Genomic DNA, 24184 nt, shown 5'->3' on the forward strand with positions numbered 1-24184 from the left:
AAAGAGCTATAAATAAAATTGAACGAAAAATACATTTGTGCAATAGGGAGGATGGTAACTGGTAACCCTTTCGAACATGTAGAACATTAGAAACTAGTTTGTAGAAGTTGATTTACTTATGATAACTATGATTAATATTACGCATATTATTAGATCGCACACTGAGATTTCAAATTCACAATAAAAAAGTTAAAAAAATAATATCTTTAAATTGCTGACCTGGATATAATTTATTTGAATCTTCCAATTGGCTCGATTTTCCTTATTCAATGTTAATTAGCGCTGACCAAAATTGTTGCGATGAATATAATGAGATCAAAAAAAAAACAGAGTCGGACTTGAAATTATTTTAAATAACAATTAAATAGTTTTGTTGTTGTTAAGGTACCCAAAACAGAAAAACATGTAAAGTGTGGCATATCATTGTACTCAGAAGACTGAGTTCTTTCAGAATCTGAAATAAAAATGCAGGTCCGTATTTAAAAAAATTGAGTTGGCCTCTGTATCTCACAAATTAGCAGCTAATTTGAAAATCTAAAAATACTATCAGTAGCTATGAAAATGTGCAATTAGTTTCTTGATTTTCTAAAACGTAACGACAGGAAAAAAAATGGATATTCAAAAAAACCGTTTTTTCCAAAAACTCAGCAATCTTGAAATTTTTAAGATTTTTTGGTGGTATCTTGGTGAACAGCCTAAGCGACTTTGCCCTAATTTAACCATCTTCGTATCTATTACGGTTTCCGAGATAGCTACATCGAATTTGTAGCACCCTGTATACATTAGACAAGGCACCGGCCTAGCTACGTCGAAACACCGGTTCCCATTAGAACACCGAAGTTAAGCGACGTACGGCGATACTGGTGGATGGAAAGGTGACCGGTTCGAAACTCTGTATCGTGCTGTTGACAAAGGGAAAAGTGTAAAATCTATTGATACACACTGCTCATTCACGCCGGTTCATTCGAGGCCGGATGAGATCGGATATCTCGTGAGTAAGAGTTAATTTAGACACTTCCTAAGTCGGTAGGCCACTGACCATGATATGGCACGCGAGCGAGGACCGCGATTCGGATTCCGCTTAAAGTAGGCCCCGTCCAGCTTAGCCCTAGCAGCAAAAAGGAGACGTTAACTGAAATCTTTACTTCACCTCTTTACTTTTGTACATTAGATCATTACATATTATATATTTGCTTTAACAGTCTCTGGATGAAAAATCGAAGTCGAAGTCAATTTGATCAAACTAGAAAATAATTAGTACTGCCCAATAAAAATTTCGATACAATTTGTTGGAAATTCTGGACAAGCAAAGCGGGACAAGTGAACTCGGTAAGTGAAATCCGTTCAAAAAAATAAAATTAAAAAAAAACAACTTTTTATGTAGATAAACAAATAGGTATTTAAGCCAAAAATATTAAAACACAGACCGTCAGGTATTTAAGCTCTAACAAACAGAATGCAAACATTCCTCTGTATATTTTGTGTCATCATAAGATATAAACAAATATTTCAAACACTTTCTTTTAAGTATTTCACCAATAAAGAAAAACCAAAAGTAAATTCTTATGCGTATTTAGAATAAAGTAAGAGTTGTTTAATCGATTATTTCAATTTACCCGATGCAAAATACATCCGTATATGCAAGCTAGTATCTGTTTATGGCAAAAGCGATCATCAACGGGTATTCTGCATTCTCTGTAAGGCTGATACAGCGTCAAAAAGGACAAAAATGAAGATGTACGCGTAACATAATAAGGAAGCTAATGGCTGCACGAACATCTTGACCAATTTGGTGAAAAGAGAAATTCATGAATTGAATCATTCGATAGTAAAAAGTGAAATAACCAAATCTATTTAAAATTTTCCTTGGTTCTATTCAAATAATCGAAAATTGTTTGATTATAATCTTGCGGAAATTGCATTGGTTATAAATATATACATATAATCCACCTACCAATAATTTTGTTTGATTGGATTGGTATAGGTATAAATATAATCATCTAAGCGATTTCGACATCTTATTTAAAAAAAAAATTGTAGCTTAATTCTTCACAGATACATACGACTTATGATCATTTTTAAACGATTCCTTTTTCTATCATATACAGGAACGGAAAAAAAGTAAGGAATTGTATTTTTGAGACACTCTGTGGAGAGCAAGTGATAACTGAAACTTCTTACTAACAGCTATTAAATTGTAGGATTTGCAAGACATGTTTGAAAAAGCGTAGTTTGAAATGTTAACAAACAAAACAAACAAACAACGCTTTATTGTACAAAAATCCAAAACAGCTTGATCGACAAAGCACTCACAAACAACAAAATCACAAAAAATACAAACAACAAAAACACAATTCAAATAATACAATTCAAAAAAAATTTAAGTCTTTGAAATTACAAAAGAATATACATGGACAATTTTAGAACAGTACACAGTAAATAGATATGATTTTAGAGTTATAAAATATTAAATACTTGACCCTTGACCAGTGTGTGAGATGATCAAAATTTTAAAATTCAAAATTGTTCATAATTAACCATCTCTCTCCAGTAAGTATGATTTTAGAGCTTTGCGAAATGCGGGAAAGAATGAAAGCGTCTTGATATTCAAAGGCAAATGATTGTACATTTTTTGGCATTGTACAGTATTGAACCTTTAACTAGTTCTAAGCTCGGGGTTGGCAGATAAAGATCGTGCTCTGCATACCTAAGTGGATAGTTATGAGATGGCCTTTCGGGAATAGCAGATATGTGCTTGCGGATTAAGCAAACGGATTCAAAAATGAATAAAGAAGGAAGAGTCAGTATTTTCAAATTTTTAAAGAAATTCTGGCAGTGAGTTCTACTGTTCAGTCCCAATAAATATCGAACTGCTCTTTTTGAAGTCTGAAAACACGATCAAATTTTGTTGCGCAGCAAGTACCCCCTGAATGGAAGGGTATAACGAAGATGTGACTCAAAAAGGGCATAATAGGCTATTCTAGAGGTTGAGAAGTTAAGTTCCTTAGAAACTGATCTTAGCGCAAAACAGGCAGCGCTTAGTTTCTTTTGATAGAGCTTCGATGTGAAAGTCCCATTTTAACGAGTTGTCTACAAGTCCTAAGAACTTCACAGAGTCCACGATATCAGTCAATAGTGGTGTTATTAAGTACAAAAGGTTGTATAGTACTTTTATATGACAAAGCTTTAGTTTTTGATTGGTTGAAGCATAAGAGATTAAAATCGCACCAAGACTTAATAGTGCGTAAGTCACTGGATATAGTATCATATAGTGCCGCAACATCTGGGCCGCTCCAAGTGAAACTAGTATCGTCCGCAAAGAGGCAGATTTTACCGCTAATGTCTAGATTTGCAATGTCGTTGATAAACACCAAAAACAAAATAGGGCCAGGTACTGAACCCTGAGAGACACCACATTCTATAGGCTTACAAGAAGACATAGAACGTAGATGTCCTCACAAGCAGTCCTCACAAGCTGCCTTCTGTTGCCAAGATATGACTTAAGCCATTAGAGCGGCACTCCCCTGAAACCATAGTATTGCAATTTGTTAATTAAGATATTATGATTTACACAATCGAAAGCCTTAGAGAAATCACAGAAAATTGTAGCTGTAGAGTGATGGTTATTCAGGCTAGAGTATACATTATTAAAAAGGTCGAACATGGCATCATTTGTGCAACTGTTACTTCCAATCCAAATTGATGGGTAGTAAGTATTTTATATTTAAGGAGAAAAGATAGAAACCTTTTTTTAACCAATCTTTCAATGATCTTAGATAATGTGGTCAGGAGTGCAATTGGGCGATAGTTCTTTAAAGCTTCATCTTTATCACCTCCTTTATACAGAGGAATAATTATTGCTGTCTTAAGGCAGTTTGGAAAAACTCCTTTTTGGAATGACTCGTTAATTAAAGTAGTAAGATGGTTTAATGTGCATTCAGGAAGTTTAGAGAACATTTTGAGAGTAAGCCCATCAGTCCCAGATGAGGATTTGTTTTTAATACTATTAATTGTACTACGGAGCTCATCTACGGGCGTGAAGAAGAAACGGCATCTACGGGCATGAAGAAGAAAATGTGTAAATTCTCATTTGCTTTGGGGAGATATGAAAGTGAATCATCAGAAAGAGTTATGGTGTTCACTAAATTTTTAGCCACATTAACAAAGTAAGTGTTTAAATCTTCAGGTGAATTAAAGACTGTGCAAGAAAAAAAGCAATACTGTGTTAAAAAAGCAATAAATTAAAAAAATATTTTTTAAAGCTAAAAATAGTATTTTACGTGTAACAAATAGTGTTTAAAACATTTAAAATTGGTAATAAATATATACAATTCTTTAAAAGTATATCGAAATCGACCAGAGGTTTCAAGAAGAAACTGATATTAAACCTAACGTAAGTATCTCTTTATATTCATAAGTATAGTAAGAGTATTTTGAAATAGAATCACTTATTTTTCTATGTATTCCTTTTTTAATAAAATAATAAACGAAGATAATATATATTTCATATCAATTAAACTTTTAGTTACGTAATCGAGGGCGCGATTTTTAAATTCACTCTTGCCAACCATGGACATATTCGGCGCCGTGCTGACTAAGTGGAATTTAAATTTCGCGCTGGGGATTCAGGTGGTAGCTCTGCTGTAAAAAATGCCAAGTTGCCGCATTTATTTATTTATTTCCTGACATTGTCATTTGATTTGAAACTTTAGTTTTGTAGTACGAGTTTTTGTTTAAATAAATAGTGTTGTGATACTTTAAGCTTAAAAATGTTTAATGGCAGACCTTGCAGTCGAACATTGTTCTTTTTAGAAACTCTTTTCGTGCGAAGTGGTACAAGATAGCTTATTAGCCGTAAAAAACTCATCGCAACTTTATTAGAATATTTTGAACGGGAAAGCGGTAGTAATGGCCCTTTCTGTCCCTTAAGTGCTGTTAAGAAAGTGAGTTTTGTTGATGTAAATAATAACTGTTTATATATTTATAATTAATTTATTTTTGTTTTCTAAAATATTTTGATTAAAAGAAAATATATAAAAGTGGGCAACACTGGTGCCGGTCAAGCTTAATCACGTGATTAAAAGTTTATTTGGTATGAACTTGTATATTTGTTGTCTAATAATAATAATACCGTATGATCGAATAAAAGATCGCTGTCATTTTATATGTAAAATTATATGGGAAATGTCATCGATCATCATTTCATAGCCATCGCTGACACGGTTTTTATTCGATCATACGGTATAAACGTCTAATTCTCAGATAGATATATTGGTTGTAAAGTAGTTGTCTTGAATTGTCTGATTCTAATTCATTTCAGACATTAAAAGTCTAATTATTTTATTATTAGCGAAGTGTAATTACTTGGCATTTTAAACGAGAATTGCTTACCTGGGTCTTGTATCTGATGAAGTAAACTTCTGGTTTGCTTGGTTGAGTGGGAGCTGGGGTTGGGATGTTGATTTCTGGTGCTTCTTCTGGCCTCTTCACCAAAACGTAGACCAAGGTCTTTTCTTCGTTCTGTGGTTGCACTGGGATGACTGGAGCAGTTGGTGTTGGTGCACTTGGTGCCTAAAGATTACAAATCGTCTTAATTATACTACTGAACAGTGATATATAAAACTTTTTAATATCTGGTTTTTACTTTTTCTTTTTCGTATTTAATATTATCACAGCTTTTTCAGTACCAGCCGGTATGTACATTAAAATGAGTGTAAATCGGTAAGCTGGTTGTGAACAGTCTCTGATTATTATCTTAATATTTCTAAAAGTATATACATATATATAAATGTTATTTTCTAATAAAGATTCTTACTAGATTCTTAAAAAGAATTCTTAAAAGGCAAATTTTTCAACTAGTAAATTTGCAGATCTATTTCTTTATCAGGAAGTATGAACTTCTACAAATTGTTTTATAAAAATGCAATTGAAAAAATTATAAATATTTTGAAAAGTGCTATATTTGAGTCGTCAGTTCTCATTCTGGTCTATTTTTGAGTCGTCATTGTGATTAACTAAAATTTGTAATAAAAAATAAATAGTTACCTTAATGAAGATGATTTTGTAGTGCTTCTGGGCCTGGGCTACAGGAATGGTCTTGGGTGGTCTGAAGTCTTCTGGTTCTGGTGGGGGTACGTGAACGTAAATATGCTTCTGAATGGTGGTACCACCGCCGCCACCGGCTCCGAATCCGCCTCCGAATCCGCCGCCTCCACCTCCGCCGCCTCCGAAACCACCTCCAGCGCCTAGAATCAGAAATATTTAATTTACAAGAAATTAAAAATCAATTTAGAAGCGAAAGCGGCTAGGCCGACATGCCATTATGATCTAAGGAGATAAATGTCTTCTGACTATTTATATACAAATTTAACTAAGAGAGTTGGGAGTGCAGGACATTGTCAAATAGGTAAGACCAAGGTGCCTGTTGGAGAGATCACGTAGAAAGGATGAGTCCAGATTGAATTGCCACATAGAGCAAAACACAAAAATCAGTAACAACAAGACTGGTTGGTAGGATTCTAAAAAGGTAGGTATAGCAGCTGGATATTAAAGTCACAATAAGGCAATTGACAGAATTAACAGGACAGTAATGGCCCTACAAGAAGAAGAAGAAGACAAATTTGCACAATTGTGTTCAAAGTACTGTATGATCGAAAGAAAACGGTGTCCACTTGGCTTGGTTTGGTTTGGCCAAAGATCAAGACTCACCTTGGTCTTGGTCAAAGACTCTTGCAGGTCTTGTACTTTTGTTTACATTTTTACTAAAGGTAATTTCTACGTAGAAAATCTTTACAAAAATGTTTTTTCAAGTAACTTAATGTAGTTAATTTAATAAAACTTTAAAGAAAGAAACAATGTTTTTCTGAAAATGTCTGTTTCTGAATAGTAAGTATTTGTTCAACGACACTACAACGACAATTTATAATATAATATGTAGTTTCGCATATATGCGTGAATATTTTTAAACGGTAATTTGAAAAAATCCAGTTTATGTATCACTTCTTGAAATTTTTCAATCTAATAATGAATCATCTTGTGTATTTATGATTTATACTGTATTTATAGTTTATACTGCTGTTTTTAAATGCCGCGTTGTCAGTGTAATGTCGAACCATCCTATGTGTATACTTTAGAGTTGAGTTCTGTGTTAACACTCGAATTATTTTACTTAAACGTGCGTTTTACCTTTTTTAACATGTTATTACACATAACTGAGTTTATTGGTAATTACGTATTAAAAGAATATATATTAGATATTAAAAGTTTTTAGATTACTATCTTCATATGCCCATGTTTTTTTTAATATTGATCTATTGATCGTACGATATAGAGTATGTCCCCGGATCGTTTTTAAAAAAGGAAAAACTTTTTTATTATTAACATTTTGAGACAAATAGATACTTTATAAGAAAAATTGCTCGTTCTAAAATAAAGAAAAATGCGAGTAAATAAAAAATGTATAGGAAAATGCAAGAACGCAAGAGTCTTGCATGCCCTGTCTTGGTTTTGCGTAAATGTTTGCATTGCAATTGTTGTGCAATTTTGCACCTGTCGGTCTTGGTCTTGGTCTTGCAGGTCTAACGCTGGTCTTGGGTTTGGTCTTCTAGTCCAAGATCAAGACTGCAAGACAAAGACCAGTCTCGCTCATCACTACTATTTACAAGATGATATATAATTTTACATATAAAAAGACAGCGATTTTCATTCCATAACTATCGCTGACGCCGTTTTTTTCGATCATCGTGTTGGTCTTGCAAGTCGAATGCTATTCATTTCAAGTTTTTTTTCTATGTCGAAAGTACCTCTAATAAAAATTATTAAAAACAAGCAAGATTGGCAAGACTCTTGAGGCAAGTTCAAAACCAAGATCAAGACCAAGACCTTAGTTTGGTTTCAACTATATATCTGAACATAAATTTGCAAAATTGTGTTTAAAGTATTTAACATAACAGAGAAGCTACAGCGCAATAAAATATACAGAGAATAAAACTATATTATGGAAGTTTTTTTTGTTAAGAAAATACTTACCTCCTCCGAATCCACCTCCTGCTCCTCCGCCGAATCCACCTCCAGCGCCTCCGCCAAATCCGCCTCCGGCGCCACCTCCGAAACCTCCACCAAATCCTCCACCTCCGCCTCCGCCTCCGCCAAATCCACCTAAAACAATTTCAACGGTACAATATATATATATATATATAGAAACCTACTTTCATTGAAAGAACATAATAAATGAATTAAAACATTTCCAATATCTTACACAAACTTTATTTAATGGCCCCCACAGACGCTCAGTTGGTGATTAATATTAATCAAAGTATCTAACATTCAACGCTTATTATATTTATCAAATTATATTTTTGTTTAGATTTTCTCAATATGGTCTACTCTACTATACGTTGGTGTGTTGTTATTATAATAATCAATTATAGTGTAACAATGACTTACCACCACCTCCACCGGAGTATCCACCTCCCGAACTAGAGAATCCACCTCCACCACCTCCTGATGGCGTTCCGTACGAAGTGCTAGGGGGGCTGTAGCTGTAACCAGCTTCAGGACGTGCGCTGGCAAGCGCAATTAGAGCTGAGAGCAGCTGTAAACAAAGAAGATACGTATGTTAAAAGAGTTGAAAATCATTGAAAAAAACGTAAATTTAAAGAAGCGCTTTTATATCTAACAATAATAATATCTTTAGCGATGAATGTATGGATATTCCAGATATGGCATCTATTTATAAATATATACAGGGTGGTCCGAATTGTATTTCGGAAACTTCGGCAGTATATTCTGCAGATAAAAATAAGTAAAAAAGTTTACATAAATGTATATCCTAAAATATTTAGTTTTGGAGATACAGGGTGTAGAAGTTTCATTTTTATTTCAATTTTTTCCAAATAATTTCTCAAGTAACTTTAATATTTGGATGAAAATTGGTGCCTGGGAGTTTTTTGACATGAGAAATTTGATTTTGATGTCAATAGGACTCGTAGAGGGCGCGACTTGTAGAGGACGTGACCTACATATTTTTAACTGGTTTGAAGAGTAATAACTTTTAGTCCGTTCCTGTATAAAACTACTGAGTAAAAAAATATACATTTACCACTTTTTTTACATAAAAAAGGTCTCTTGGTAAAAATCGTTACGAGTAATGGTTCTCGAGATATTTGGAATCAAAATTATCAATACCTGTTATCATTGACATAAATTCAATATGTTGACTAAATAGTTATTAGACTGAAATCATAAATTTGACAATTTTTGTGCCAAAAGTTCAACAGAAACTGTTAAATCATCAATTTTTTGCAAAAAATTTTATGATTAATTTAAAAAATTAAAAATTTATTATTTCCGTCAAATAACTATACTCAACGTGTGCTTATTTTTTGTCAATAAAGACATGTATTGACTATTTCAATTTTAAATATCTTGAGAACGGTTGCTCGTAGCGATTTTTACCAAGAGACATTTTTTACGTGGAAAGTCATGGAAATGTATATTTTTTCAGTCAGTAGTTTTATACAGGTACGGACGAAAAGTTATTACTCTTCAAACAGTTAAAATACATGTAGGTGGCGCCCTCTACAAATAGGAGCTATTTTGACATCAAAATCAAATTTCTCATGTCAAAAAACTCCTAGACACCAAATTTCATCCAAATATTGATGTTACTTCAGAAATTATTTGAAAAAAATCGAAATAAAAATGAAACTTCTACACCCTGTATCTCCGAAACTAAGCATTTTAGGACATACATTTATATGAACTTTTTTACTTATTTTTATCTGCAGAAAATTATAATAAATCGAAAAAATATTAAGACTAACACCCTGTAGCTACGAAACAAAGTAGAATGGGACCTATATTGATATGAAACATAAATGTTATTTTTACGTGAGGAATCTCCCAAAGAGAGATGGCCATGTTTTTTGAAACCCCCTGTATATTGTCAAGAGTTTCTATAATATGTATAAGGCATGTCTATTTCCTTGTTTCGTTTGGGCTTCTATTATCGCCTTAGTATATATCGAGTCGAAAGCCTTCTCGAAGTTTAAACGCTATGCCTAGTGGAAGTTCGTATTCTTTTAAAGTCTGCTTGCTCCCATGGTTGTGTAAGATCTAATGTGTTTTGTTTTTCTGTTTATTATTTTTGTGAATATCCTGATTGTTACTGGTAATAGGCTTATTGGTCTATAGTTTCTGATGTCTACCTTTCTGCTATTCTAATAAAATAGTATTAACGGCATTATGTTAACGCTATTCTAGTCTTATATTATATTTTCAAATATATGCATTTATGTTTCATAATAATTGCAATGATATTTCGATTGCAGTCTGACATGATCTATAGGTATACATGCACCATGCATCAAGTCTACTTGCTACCTGTTACTGTTCGGTACCTGTTTTTCGTGCGCTTGACAGTCAATAGGTCACGAGTAAAAGCACGAGGAGGTCACGACAAGAGTACCTATACTGGCTTCCTAGCTAGCCCGTTCCGTTTTGTCATAGAAAAGAAAGTGATTTAAGTTTATAAAAAATATGTACGTTTTCGTGCATTACTCGTAAATTTGACTGAAGAATACACACGTAGACAGAGAATCACGTATTAGATTTCTATTTTCACCACTTGAATGGCCAATTAGTATTACTTGAACAAAGTAAGCGCGACAGTTAGAGAAGCACATAAAGAGGAGACTTCATTGTTCGATATGACGAAACTTTCTATTTTCGATCGTTTAATATTAGAGATGAAAATTAAACGTTTTCTTCTCTCTTTCATCTATCAAAATTATTAGCATAAGTAATTTCTTTTGACACATTAACAGGTTATAAAAGCTTAAATATGCAGGATGTACATTACTGATATTTTCAGGAAATGTTTGAGCAAATTGAAATTCAATGTTTCTTAATTTTTCTATACAATATATAGGACAAGTAATTTTGTTGACAAGTTAACACCTTATATAAGCTTAAACAATAAACATACAATTATGTGAGGCATTACTAATACTTTCAGGAAGTAGTTATATTAATTGGGTTACTATTGTATTCTTTAATATACGGAGCATGGGCGTATTTACGGTGGGGCTACTTGGGGAGTTGCCCCGCCCTAGCTAGCTGTGGCTTATGTATATTATTATTACTATTAAGACAAATTAATTCCAAAATGAGCCAGGCTTGGAGTAGAATTGCGGTTTAATTCCAAAGGTGCTTTGATTTGAAAATACCAAATGTTAAAATTTTTTGTCAAAATATATACATAATGACAATTTAAAAAGTAATAATATACACTGATATGTTTTGACCGAACGTATACAAGCAAAATATAATCAAACCGTTGGTTTTGTAATAAATTATTTTAAATTTGATTTTTTGTATTGTTGGTTTTACATAGGACCAAAATAAACTATCTTTTAAAGATTTATTATATTAGAATATTTGTAATTCTCAAGCTCATCAGCAAGTGCAAAAGAAATAAACTGTATAACTCTAAATACACAATTTTTTATGACAACGATAGATGCCAGGAGGTATAAATTGTAAAACCCCTTGATAAGCAGGAATCATATATGTATAGTAAACCTAGTATTTCGTTTGTTTTGACAATCCTATTTTATTTGATTTTTATTTTAGTTTTCTGTCTTATATTGATTCCTTTCAGATCTAGTTTCTTCTTTTTTTTTGAAAACAATAACTTCCCTCTTAAGGAGAGGGCAAATTATAACAGATTATTTTAAATTCGATCTTTTGGATGGTTGTATTATTATTTACAATTTGATTTAACTACAGAATAATAAACAAGTATTATTCTTTATAATGTGACAGAAAATAAAGCAAAAACACTAGAGCTTTAACTTGTAAATTGTAAATAAAGAACTGTGCTAAATCATGTCTAATCCTTTGTGACAAAAAAAAATAAAATACTAAAAAAAGAACAATAGAAAAAAAAGACAAATAAATATCTATGGAGATTAAATTTAATTTTAAAACCCGAAAAATGACGTACATGAATTTTTGGGTTATCCCTATACAAAAGTGTTTTTATTTCATCCGTTAAACAGCAACAATAAAAATAAACTCTGATGTTAATTAATTTAAAATGTATGCAACATATTTTCAAAGATTTATTATATACCGGGTGCGTCTCAAAAGTGGCTCACCCCTATAACTTTTTTATTTTTTCAGTTAAAAAAACGAGATTTGGTATGTTAGCATATGACATAAATTAGTATTGATTGACGTATTCAATTGTTTTCGGTCACTTCCTGTTTTACCGGAAACGACTACAACTTTTGATTTTCAAATGGCACCCTCGGTATATTTCTACTTTATTCGACGAAAAAATGAAAAAATGACTATCTTCGAGAAAAAATGACACTGTGAATAGAATGACATATCATATGTCAACTTTTGACATTTTTGCATAATATGGTTTATTTGAAATTGTAACATGCAGTTCACAACAACAATTTGACCCGAAATACCAAGTGTGTGGTACTAAATTATTCGTAAAAAATGCTTTTTCGAAATATGCTAATGAGCCTTAAAGTTATAGGGGGATTTTCAGACGCACCCAGTAGAGTGACCAATAACCTTCAACATTTTCCCCAAATATATTATTATCGCCTGTTATAGTAATTACTAGAAGGAGACTATTTTAACGAAAAAAATATCAGTTGTCGATGAAGTTTCTAGTAGAATTTATATAGGAGTGGAAGCTATCTGGATTTTTGTGAAGTCAAAAGTTCCTAACAAAATACAGACATACCAATTTCTTTCAAATCAAAGTATACTGGTTATTAAAATGGATTGGTTTATTTTTTTTTCTTGATATCCTCTAACGGACAAAAGAACTTATATATGCTGATAAATTGTGTCTAATTAACTTCTTTTGATTCAGAAAAACATAGTGGTGGTCTGTCTACGAAATGTTGAGACATCCTGTATATGTCAAGAAAGTAGTAACTTCTTATTACGTAAATAATAACAACAAAATTAAGAAAAAAGGGGAGCAATTTAAATACAATATGTAGTTTAAAAAAATAAATTAAGCAGTCAAGAGAAGATTAATAGAATGTGAGCAAAATCTCATTGGATCTCTTGGCAACGAGAAATCGTGGGAACTGTGATTTTCGTAACATCTCAAATAATAAAAACGTTATTATTCGAGAGATGAAGAACAATTTGTCTTAAATTCCCCCGTTCGCATCAGTCATGCGAAACTTCGTCAGGTCGAGTTACTAAACGGCGCTGTTTATTATATAGGTGCGGATTTCTAAATATGGGCTTTGTTATATATTTATCGCTGTTTGTTAATATATTAATGTGCACTTACTTGCTAAGTAAATAATTAGTATACTGCATTAGGACTTTTACAACCTATATGTTTAAAACAATTTGTAATAATAGATTAACAATTTGATTCAAAATAAATATTTGAAAAAATATCATTAAAAATGGTTTTTGCATAACATAAATTAAAGTGTTATAAGAAATACACAAAGACATTATAAATATAGACCGAACATCTCATTCATAAATACTCGTTGGTAGTGTATGAAACATTCCAATGTGTCAAACAAGGACAGAAGAGACAGAGAAGTCTAAAATTTCCGACCCCGGCAACTAGGCTCATTTGGATTGTTCTAATGGCCAGTGGCGTATCGTTTTTTGGAACGAATTTAATTAGTAAAGTAAAAGTAAAGTAATTAGTAAAATGTTTACTCCATATTAATATACTACATTAACACTTTTTCGTCAGGTGAGTTTTATTATAAGGTCTAATATAATAATATAATTAATATCCCACATATACTTATGTTGAAACATTAGTAGGTAGTTTTCGAAAATCGCTCCAACGTCCATTTTCAATTTAAACTTTCAGTTAATTCTATATAAACTTTCAGTTACTTTTGAATATTCACAGGGTGACTCAGGCTTCCGAAACAGTTCTATATTAGATTTGTGGTTGGTGACTTTTCTTTCAATTTTTTTTCCAGAATATGGAGGCAATGGTAAAGCACATTTTAGACATTTTTGTAAACATAGGTGGCCGGAACATATTTTCAAACTAAAGTTGTAGATTTGCCATTAAATTTCCATTCCAGAAATACCTAGGGTTGCCACCTGTCCTTTTTTGAAAAGGACAGTCCTTTTTGGACTAACTTGTCCTTTTGACTTTTTTGACTTAAAAGTCATTTTTATTTACGTATTTTCCTGAGAAATTACCTACAGCAAACAGAAATATTATTTTCGTCCAAATTTAATTAGAGATGTTATAAAACTTATAAATAATTTTTTCTTGTTTAAAATAGGCAACATTATTTAGAACTTCCCATTTAATCTCAAATGATAATTTAGGTTTTAGTTTTACCTTTTTTGATCTTAAAAAGAACTTTTTAAAATTAGTAACTAGTAACGATTTAGTTAGTTCGCAATCGATAGCTTCCTGTAAAGTACTGTGTAATAGATGTTTAATCTTGTATTATTAATAACTTCCTATACCCAAAATAAATATTTAATGAGAAAATTGTGTTTTTTTGAAAATATAAGACAATATTTGACTCTTTCGGTCTTCTTCTTGTATTATGATGGCTCTGATACGAGACAATTACCTTTTAGTCTCTCAATAGAAGGCATTTATCACTAAAAGTATCAAATCTGTGTGCTACAGTATGGGATTTCTGTCGCTTAATAATGAATATTACGTTTATTTACAAATCCATTACTTTTAAAGGTAGCTTCATCAGACAATCAAATTTTAGTTAAATGTCCCAATCTTCATGAACTGTATTAAGCATATATATTGCGGTTTGAATCACCCCGAGAATCACCCTGTATGTTGACAAAAATATTTTGAAAATGTGCGTTACAATGGCCCCCATCTTATGTAAAAAATTAAAATAAAAATTACAAACCAAAAACGTAATAGGTAAAAAGCTTTTTTGGAGGCCTGGGTCACTCTGTATATAGGTATGTATAAAACTAGTAGCCTAAGAATTGTTTACAGTTGGTCCCATTCTAAAAAAGATAAACACACCGTACAAATAACTCTAGGAAGAAGTATTTGTACGGTGGTAAAAATTTAAACGAGGCCGAAGGGGCAGATATAATAATGCAATAAAATGTAAAAAGGGCGAGTAAACACCTTTGTTTATTTGTTGAGCAAAATTCCTTTAGAATATCGTATATAATGACCAAAATATGACGCAATTTTAAGAAAAAAAATGTCACTTTCTGGCTTATAATAAAGTTTCAAATGCAACGTTTATATTCAAATTTGTTATGATCTACAACAGTTAAGTAGTAATTGAGACGAATTATAATTACCGGCTACTACGTTCTTGTTTAAATAGCTCAAAATTCAACAAATATAATTAAAAATTATTTTAATTGTGAGAGGCTCCCTTGTGAGACGCTTATGTACGGCGATTATGGCGCGGCGGAAACAATACCTACCTGTGAAAAGACAAATTCGGGTAATTTGAGCTTATTTTTCCACACATTTGACACTGTCGTACCATATTGAAAATTCCCAGATTCAAAAGTACGTTAAACAAAAGCAAAAACTACTGAAAAACACTGAAAAGTTCACTTCGAACTTGATTCCGACTTCAAACATACCGTAAGATAAACGTAGTACGCTATAACGGACCAAGGGCCGTCGCGAGGGGTGGTGGGACGGACGGCTCATTTCATTCTGGAAGATTAGCAGCGACGTTGCCAATAGTTCTAGACGTTTCAGCACATTAAACAGTAAACATGTCCTTTAATAGTAACGCATATATCCTCTGGTTAATAACATATTATTACGCATGCTTCTTTAAAAATAAACTATTAATTTAATTACAAAATTGAGATTTATTGATATCCGGTGAAGGTTTTAAAGTCACCTTTTCTGCAAATCAAACTAAGTAGATAGGCGCAAATTTGAGATGTGGCAATGTCGCCTTCTCTATCTCAGTTGGTTTTTACAGTACGTAGTCAACCTTCGATTGTTTGATCGGGTTAAAATGTAAAATGTGATATCTGTTCTTCCTAAATCTATGGAAATACATTAAAAATAATGTATACAGGGTGCTACAAATTCGAGGTACGAGCATTGGTAACTCGGTAACCGTAATAGATACGAACATGGTTAAATTGGGGCAAAGTTGCGCTTTGAGATGTTTACCAAGATGCCATCAAAAAAGTTTTAAAAATTTCAAGGATTGCTGAGTTTTTTGAAAAAAACGGATATTTTTGAAAATCAATTTTATTTTTTCCTGTCGATACTTTTTAGAAAATCAAAAAACTAATTGCACATTCTCATAGCCACTTTATTAGGACTATCTGACAGTATTTTTAGATTTTCAAATCAGCTGAAAATTTGTGAGATACAGAGGCCAACTTAATTTTTTTTAATACGGACCTGCATTTTTTATATCAGATTTTGAAAGAACTCGCTCTCCTGAGTACAATGATATGCCACACTTAATATTTTTTTTGTTTTGGAAATTTGCACACAATTATTTAAACTACATAATTTCAAGTCCGGCTCTGTTTTTTTTTAATATTTAATATATTCATCGTTACAATATTGATAAGCTTTCAAACTTAATAGTGATGTGGGTTGAATACGGAAAATGAAATGCAATAAAATAATAAAAAATAATATAAATAAAATGTAATATTAACAATCAAATAATTTCCCCGGAAGATGGAATGGGAATGGTAGAGCAGTATAAATAACCAGCGAGGTACTTGGACCGTCTGATGACGTCAAGTAATTCGACAGGTCCAAATTTTACAAAAAAGTGAGAAATCAACACATCTCGGCAGTTACTAACTAACTAGTTTGTAGAAGTTACTTTATTCATAATAACTACGATTAATATTATGCAAATTATTAGATCGTACACTGAGAATTTCAAATTCACAATAAGAAAAGTTAAAAATAATATTTTTAAATTGCTGATCTGGATATTATTTATTTTCATATTTCAGTTGGCTCAATTTTCCTTATTCAATGTTAATTATCACTGATCAATATTATTGCGATGAATGTAATCAGATTAAATCATTTAAAAAACAGAGTCGGATTTGAAATTTTTTTAAATAATAATTAAATACTTTTGTTGGTGTTAAGGTACCCAAAACAAAAAGAAAGTATAAAGTATGGCATTGTACTCAGAAGACTGAATTCTTTCAAAATCTGAAATAAAAAATACAGGTCCGTTATTAAAAAAAAATAAGTTGGCCTCCGTATCTCACAAAATATCAGCTAATTTGAAAATCTAAACATACTACCAGATAGCCTTAATAAAGTGGCTATGAGAATGTGCAATTAGTTTTTTGATTTCCTTAAAAGTAACGACAGGAAAAAATAAAATTAGTTTTCAAAAAATCCGTTTTTTCCAAAAAACTCAGCAATCCTTGTAATTTTTAAAAACTTTTTTGATTTCCGAGATACCAATGCTCGTACCTCGAATTTGTAGCACCCTGTATACTCTTGTGGCGAGTTCATTGTGGGCTATCGCTTTTTTTATTTTGTACTTCACTTTAAACACATTTTTTCTTTGTAGATTTATGCCGTGTGATCCATCGGAAGGCGGGACATAGGAAATCCCATGGAAATTTTGAAAAGATCAAATGTTATATCCCCACAAAATGTTATGCAAAAGTTGTTCTAGACTTTCTTGGAGAGGCGTTAAAGTTGTATTTTTGTCTAGAATTTCGTTTTATTTAGACTTGGCATTTAAAAGTTATTTGCAAAAATCTGCCTTCAAATTAGTAAAATTTATAATACGGCCCAGAGAAAGCTACAATTAAAATACCAGCAAAAGTGTGATTTTGTCGTTGTCAAATTTACATATTGTTTTAAGCACATACAAGTGTGAAGACAAAAATAATAAACAGGAAGAAATACAACAAAGACTTGAATATTCTTCTTCGTGTTGAAGAGAAGAAAAATATTGACTCCCGTCTTTTGGAGATACAGTAGGAAAAGACAAGAGGATCTTTCGCCGAATGACTTCTTCCTGTAGAGCACACTCAAAACCCGTCTTGACGGGCATATTAGATACAGAAATTTAGATGAACTGAAAACGATATATCGGTGGAATGCTAAAGATTCTCCCCTTAACAGCTTTTTATTGCGAGGCGTGAATTTTACAATCATTTCGGGTATTGTTTGACTGTGAATGAGGGATTGTGAACATTTTATTAAATAGTTTAGTTGTTTAATAAAGTTGCTTTGTTACAAATACTTCGATTATTTCTTATGTTATTGTGGATGTATGTGGTATGAGCAAGGCCCGAGAGTAATCTAGTATTGAACAGCAAACAAGTGATAGACCGCGAATACTATTCTCAGTTCAACTAATTCTTTTGTAAATGATCATTCCAATTCAGAAAAATATTAACCACTCTTTCAGAACCACACAAATTTTTGTAAACAAAATGTGACATCGAATTTGACACCGACAAAATCATATTTTTGCTAGTATTTTAATTGTAGACTTCTCTGGGCCGTATTATAATTTTATATAATTTGAAGGTTGGACGAATTTTAGACGCCTATTCCAAATAAAACGAAATTCTAGACAACACTACAATTTTAACGCCTCTTCAAAAAAGTCTAATAGAATTTTTGCATAAAACTATCTAGGGAGATAATATTTGACCTTTCCAAAATTAACATGGGATTTCCTATGTCCCGCGTTCTGATAACGCCTAGCTGATAACGCTTCAAGAAATTTGGGCTACTACTATTTAATAAATATATTTTAGCAGCTTTTAAAGAATTATTTAATAGAGTAATAATTACCTTTTAATTAATTTTAATCAAACCCGACTTTGTTGTTTTGTTGATACTCGTATCACCTTATTTATAACAAAAGAAGACAATTTTGACTGCTTGAGATAGAATTTTGCAAAGATGAAGAAAATTTTGTAAGCAGAACTAGAAATACAGGGTGAGTCTTAAATAATAATAATAATAATAATAATAAAGGACTTTATTTAGTAGAAAAGAAGAAATACATAAGTAATAAAAAAATTGCAAAATATTTTCAGGGGTAGTATATTTCGATCCCAGGAACACGCCTATGGTTTTTTTGCAAAAAAAATACTGAAAATCGTGAATTTTCTTTTAAATAACCCTGTACATTTTTCGAAAACTTTTTAGGACTGCCCGTTCACCAATTTTCCCACGGTATAATTTCTTAATCTCTGATATTATCATAGTTACAGCTTTACTCTATGGTTACGGCCAAAGACATCTTGGTTACGGCACTAAAAAGGATACAAATACAGAAAAAATCCGGTGGCTCTCAAAATTTTTCCAAAAAAAGTCATTTTTTAATTTTCAAACTTAAATAACTCGGTTATTTTGGACCTATTTGAAAAATGGTAAAGAGAAAACATGTTTCTTTTATCGAGATCTACCAGCCCTGAAAATATTTGCACTTATTTAAGACTCACCCTGTATATCAAATTTTATTGATTTAAAAACAAACAAATCGATTCTTTTACAACTTAAAACGACTTAACAAGACAAAGAAGAAATTATAGTCATTCGCCAATATTTAGGCAGAATAATTCTAACAATCAACCTCATATTTCTAAAGCAAATAACTCCAAAATAGACCTTTTAACTTTCGATTTATTACATCCTTGTTAATTGGTGCTAACAGTTTAAGGGAAATCCACAAGTGGCATCAGACCAAATTAAATAGAAGATTATGTAACGCCGATGTGGTGATGCTTCAAGCAAACACGCTAATGTGGGTTTGTTTTCTTTTATCGTTAAATCGGTGCCATAAACGGCGTGCTCAGGGAAATGTGCTTTATGTGAAAATCACTTTTACTTTACTTTATGTCGGTACTTGCCATCGTTTATTGCTAATAGTCCAAGAGCTGGGTGCAAAAACATGCAAGAGTTTTCTGAAGGCTCAGATTTTCAACATCGAATGCATTTTAGTGTTAAAATGCAAAGGTACAGTCAGCAGTTCCAGTTCCGGAACACCTGGCGCCTGAGAAGCGCGGAAAGGTGTAATTCTAATTAACAACTTCAGACTGTTTTCTGAAGGCTGAAAATTTGTAGATAACATTTGAATGCAATGAAAAACAAAAAAATAACAGTCAGACAGAGCAGCATGGGGACACAAAGCGTCAGCCCGACCTTAAACGGGTTGTCAAAAAAAAATTGTCACTCAGAGTGATTTCTGAAGACTGAAACTTTGCGAGGTAATAGTGAATTCATCGAATTCGTCGATAATGGAACCCCGTCAGCAGCTGATGGAAGTGAGAATAGTGACAGCACAGGTAACAGCGCGCGTATAGACAGGTCTTTAACTCAATATATATCGATATTTTCACACAAAACAAAATAATTAATGTAAAAACTGCTTTATGCATGTAACTACATGTTTTAAAATATATCTTTCTCATAATATTTATATTTAAATATCAATAATAGATAGTCACAAATCCAAAAAAAAAATAAAATATTTTGAGACACTAAAATGCAATTGATTTTGAAAATATGAGCCTTCCAAAGATATTTAAACTCAACCTAACAGAGTTTAAATATCTTTGGAGCCTTCAGAAAACTCTCGCATGTTTTTGCACCCGGCTCTCCAACTATAATCTCTCTATTACGATACGTACACAAATTGTATGCTATGGTATATTGTGACGTCATGTTGTTTAATACCGTATGATCGAAAAAAAAACAGCGTCCAGTTGGCTTCGAAATTCGAAATGACGATCGATGACATTTCCCATATAATTTTACATCGATCTTCATTTTTTGATGCATTAGAAATACCCAGTTAAAAAAATCCTTGATATTACAATATTTACACTTAAATTGAAAACATAACTAAAACAGATTATTAATATAGAGAATAATAAAATTCTTATGGCGTTAAATAAAAATTTATGGAAGTACTGTCCATTATTTTGCTCCGAGATTTTTATTTATATCTTGAACAGAAGTAAAATACCTGCTCAGATCAAATAAATTGTCTGTTCTGGCATTCTGACAATATTATCTGTTCCTATACAGGGCGAGTCTTAAATAAGTGCAAATATTTTTAGGGCTGGTAGATCTCGATAAAAGTAGTAATATTTTCTCTTTACCGTTTTTAAAATAAGTCCAAAATAACCGAATTATGTTACTTTCAAAATTTAAAAAAAAATATTGTTTGCTTAAATTTTGAGAACCGCTGGATCTTTTCTGCTTTTTTTTCTCGTAAATTTAATCTACTCTCTATGTTGCCATATTATCAAGAAATTATGTTTTTTAACTACAAATATTTCCAAAATTTTTTTCAAAAAGTTCCAAATTTTCAACGCGACAAAAACCTCTTAATCGTGTTTCTGGGGTCGAATTATACTACCCCTAAAAATATTTGCACTTATTCAACTCACCCTGTATGTTTTTATAAAAATTTGAAGAAATAACAATAAGTAATAAATGATAATTGAATTGAATAAATTAATTATCCACAACAACAACCTGCAGTCTTATTTTGACCATTTTATTATTTTTCGACCTATATTTCCTTAATAAAAATATTAATAGAAATTTTGTATCCAACGTATTTGTTATTTGTTTACTGCAGTGTAACTATTTTCAATAAAACACTTTAGCCTTACACATTGTACTCAAAAAGCTACTCTTGTACAAAAAATTATCATAAAAAAATATTATAGGAAAGATATATGAGAGAACCGAAAAATACGAAAGAATGATATGAAAGATCTCAGTTCTTTTTATAAAAAATTTTGCTTGTTCTAAAATGGTTTTAATCCCGTTATTTTACTTTTCCAAATTTCCGTACCATTTTAAAGAAAATAAAACGTCCTAAATAAATAAAAATATCCGAGAAATCAAAAGGCGTTTCTATGGTAATATAATTTTGATTTCATTGTTTGATAGATTGTTATATTGTTATTGATAACAAATTCTAGTATATTTTTATGTTTTTAATATTTTCTCAAAAACGATATATAATTTTAGAAAAGTATAAGCGGGATTAACCATTTTAGAACAAGCAATTTTTTTATGAAAAATGCAGTTTGCTCAAAATGTCAAGAATAATATTTTTTAAACATAAACCGGGGACACACTGTATATAACAACTATAAATTTAAGAATATAGTAAAATTTTACACTATTACAGAACAGATTTTAATTCTTTAGTATAGAGAGATAACTATTTTTTAAATCAGAATTTAGAATTGTCACTAGAACAATGATAAATTTCCATCATTTCTGGTATTGAACAGATAATTTTATCTGTTCTATAAATAATTTTCCAAATAAAATAAATGATGTCTCCAAAACTATTGAGATTGAAATAGAATATTTGATATTTAGAACAGATAATATTTTTCAGAACAGATAATTTATCTGTTCTGGGTATACAAATTGATTCTATGAATGATTAATACCATTTTTCGTAAGGATAATAGTAACGATACTTTTTAAAACTACTTTATAGTAATATTATATATATTATTTAGAGCGTATCATATAATACATCAACAGTTTATTTATCTGTTCTACGTGGAGTAAATAATTATAAATTTTAGTAGAATTTCTAATAAGTAAATTTAGGTAATTAGAAACTTGGCCACAAAACTATAGACAGTACTTACAAGTTTTTTTCTAATACACTGTAGGTTTAACATATTACTATAATATGCAAATTATCTTTTTTTATTTTTGTTTGTTATCCGTCTAACACGAGCTTTGTTCTGTCAGAAATCAAGCACCAAACCACGAGCATTCACTTAAATTCAGTTTCGGTGACGATAAGGGTTGTTACGTACCAGAAAAGGTTTCATGGCGACGATGACACCAACAACGGTCAAACGATGAGAAGAAGATGCGCCCGTGTTCTTAAATAGTAGCGAATCCCCGCCGATAGACGCTGTCTGTACCCGGCGTGCGGTACCAGAAACCACGCATCTCGGTACCTTCACTCGAAAATCCTTACTTTTACTATTATCTGATCTATCGGTCTAAAGGTATTTTTTTCGTATGTGTTTGTCGATGGCTAATAATGGGAATTTGTTATGGGTAATTTATGTGTGAGGTTCTGTTTTAGGCTTAGATAACACGGTACCCATCGTGTATGTACAGGAGAAGTCTATAACCAAGTAGTGTCTAACGAAAAATGTTGAGCTTGGAAAAGACGGTACCTTATTATGTACACTCAGATATGGACCTGAATTTTTTATATCAGATTTTGAAAGAATTCGGTCTCCTGAGTACAATGATATGCCACACTTAATATTTTTTTGTTTCGGTCATTTAAACACAATTTATTTAAACTAACTTCAAGTCCGGCTCTGTTTTTTTTAATATTTAATCTATTCATTGTTACAATATTGATGAGTTTTAAAACTTAACAATGACACAAACAATCACGAGATAAAACATTCAATACGGAAAATCAAATAGAATAAAATAAAAAATAATATAAAATAAATAATATAAAGATAATCTATACTAATATATAAAATCCTTAAGTGACTGACATACTGATTAATCACGATCCTGCTCAAACCACTAAGAAGCTCAATTTTGGCATACAGGTTGATTCTAGGGTGTAGAGGTTCGATAAGAAGGGATTTTTCGAAATTTCAGTTCCAAGAGGGTGAAACCACCCCTCAAATATTACAGTATTTTTTATTTAAAAAACGGTCTAGTTTCCGAAAAAACGCTTAAACACGTATATTTTATTTTGTTTTTTTACATATTTTAAGATTTTTTAAAAATGCATACAGGGTGTTTCGAAAAATCTGGTCATTGATTAATCACAATCCCGTTTAAAGCGCTTGACGTAAAAAGCTGATTTTTGGAAAACAGATTGACTTTAGGGTGTAGAGGTTCGATAAGAAGGGATTTTTTGAAACTCGAATTCTAAGGGGGTGAAACTATCCCTCATATATTAAAATATTTTTTATTTAAAAACCGGTGAGTTTTTCGAAAAAACTCTTAAACACGTATATTTTATTTTGTTATTTTACATATTTTAAGATTTTTTATTAATTTATACAGAGTGTTTCATAAAATATAACCATTGAGTAATCACGATTCTGCTTAAACTGCTTGACGTCTAAAACTGATTTTTGGCAAACTGATTGACTGTGGGGTGTAGAGGTTCTATAAGGAGGGGTTTCTCGA

At 31.5% G+C, this 24184-nt stretch overlaps 1 protein-coding gene across 1 annotated transcript in view; it reads right to left on the minus strand.

Moving 5' to 3' along the window:
• Positions 1–22781, minus strand: part of LOC115881579 (glycine-rich cell wall structural protein) — a 35211-nt gene extending 12430 nt beyond the window's left edge. Inside the window, exons 1-5 of the mRNA XM_030899122.1 lie at positions 22651–22781; positions 8449–8593; positions 8029–8157; positions 6046–6245; positions 5392–5571 (exon numbers count right to left, since the gene is read on the minus strand). Coding sequence (XP_030754982.1) covers positions 5392–5571; positions 6046–6245; positions 8029–8157; positions 8449–8593; positions 22651–22683 — 687 coding nt within the window. The 5' untranslated portion in view covers positions 22684–22781. The remainder of the gene's footprint in view (positions 1–5391; positions 5572–6045; positions 6246–8028; positions 8158–8448; positions 8594–22650) is intronic.
• Between the last annotated feature and the right edge of the window lie 1403 nt (positions 22782–24184).

The sequence above is a fragment of the Sitophilus oryzae genome, unplaced genomic scaffold (genome assembly GCF_002938485.1).
Source record: "Sitophilus oryzae breed Bouriz unplaced genomic scaffold, Soryzae_2.0 scaffold_172_pilon_pilon, whole genome shotgun sequence".
Classification (NCBI taxonomy): Eukaryota; Metazoa; Arthropoda; class Insecta; order Coleoptera; family Curculionidae; genus Sitophilus; species Sitophilus oryzae.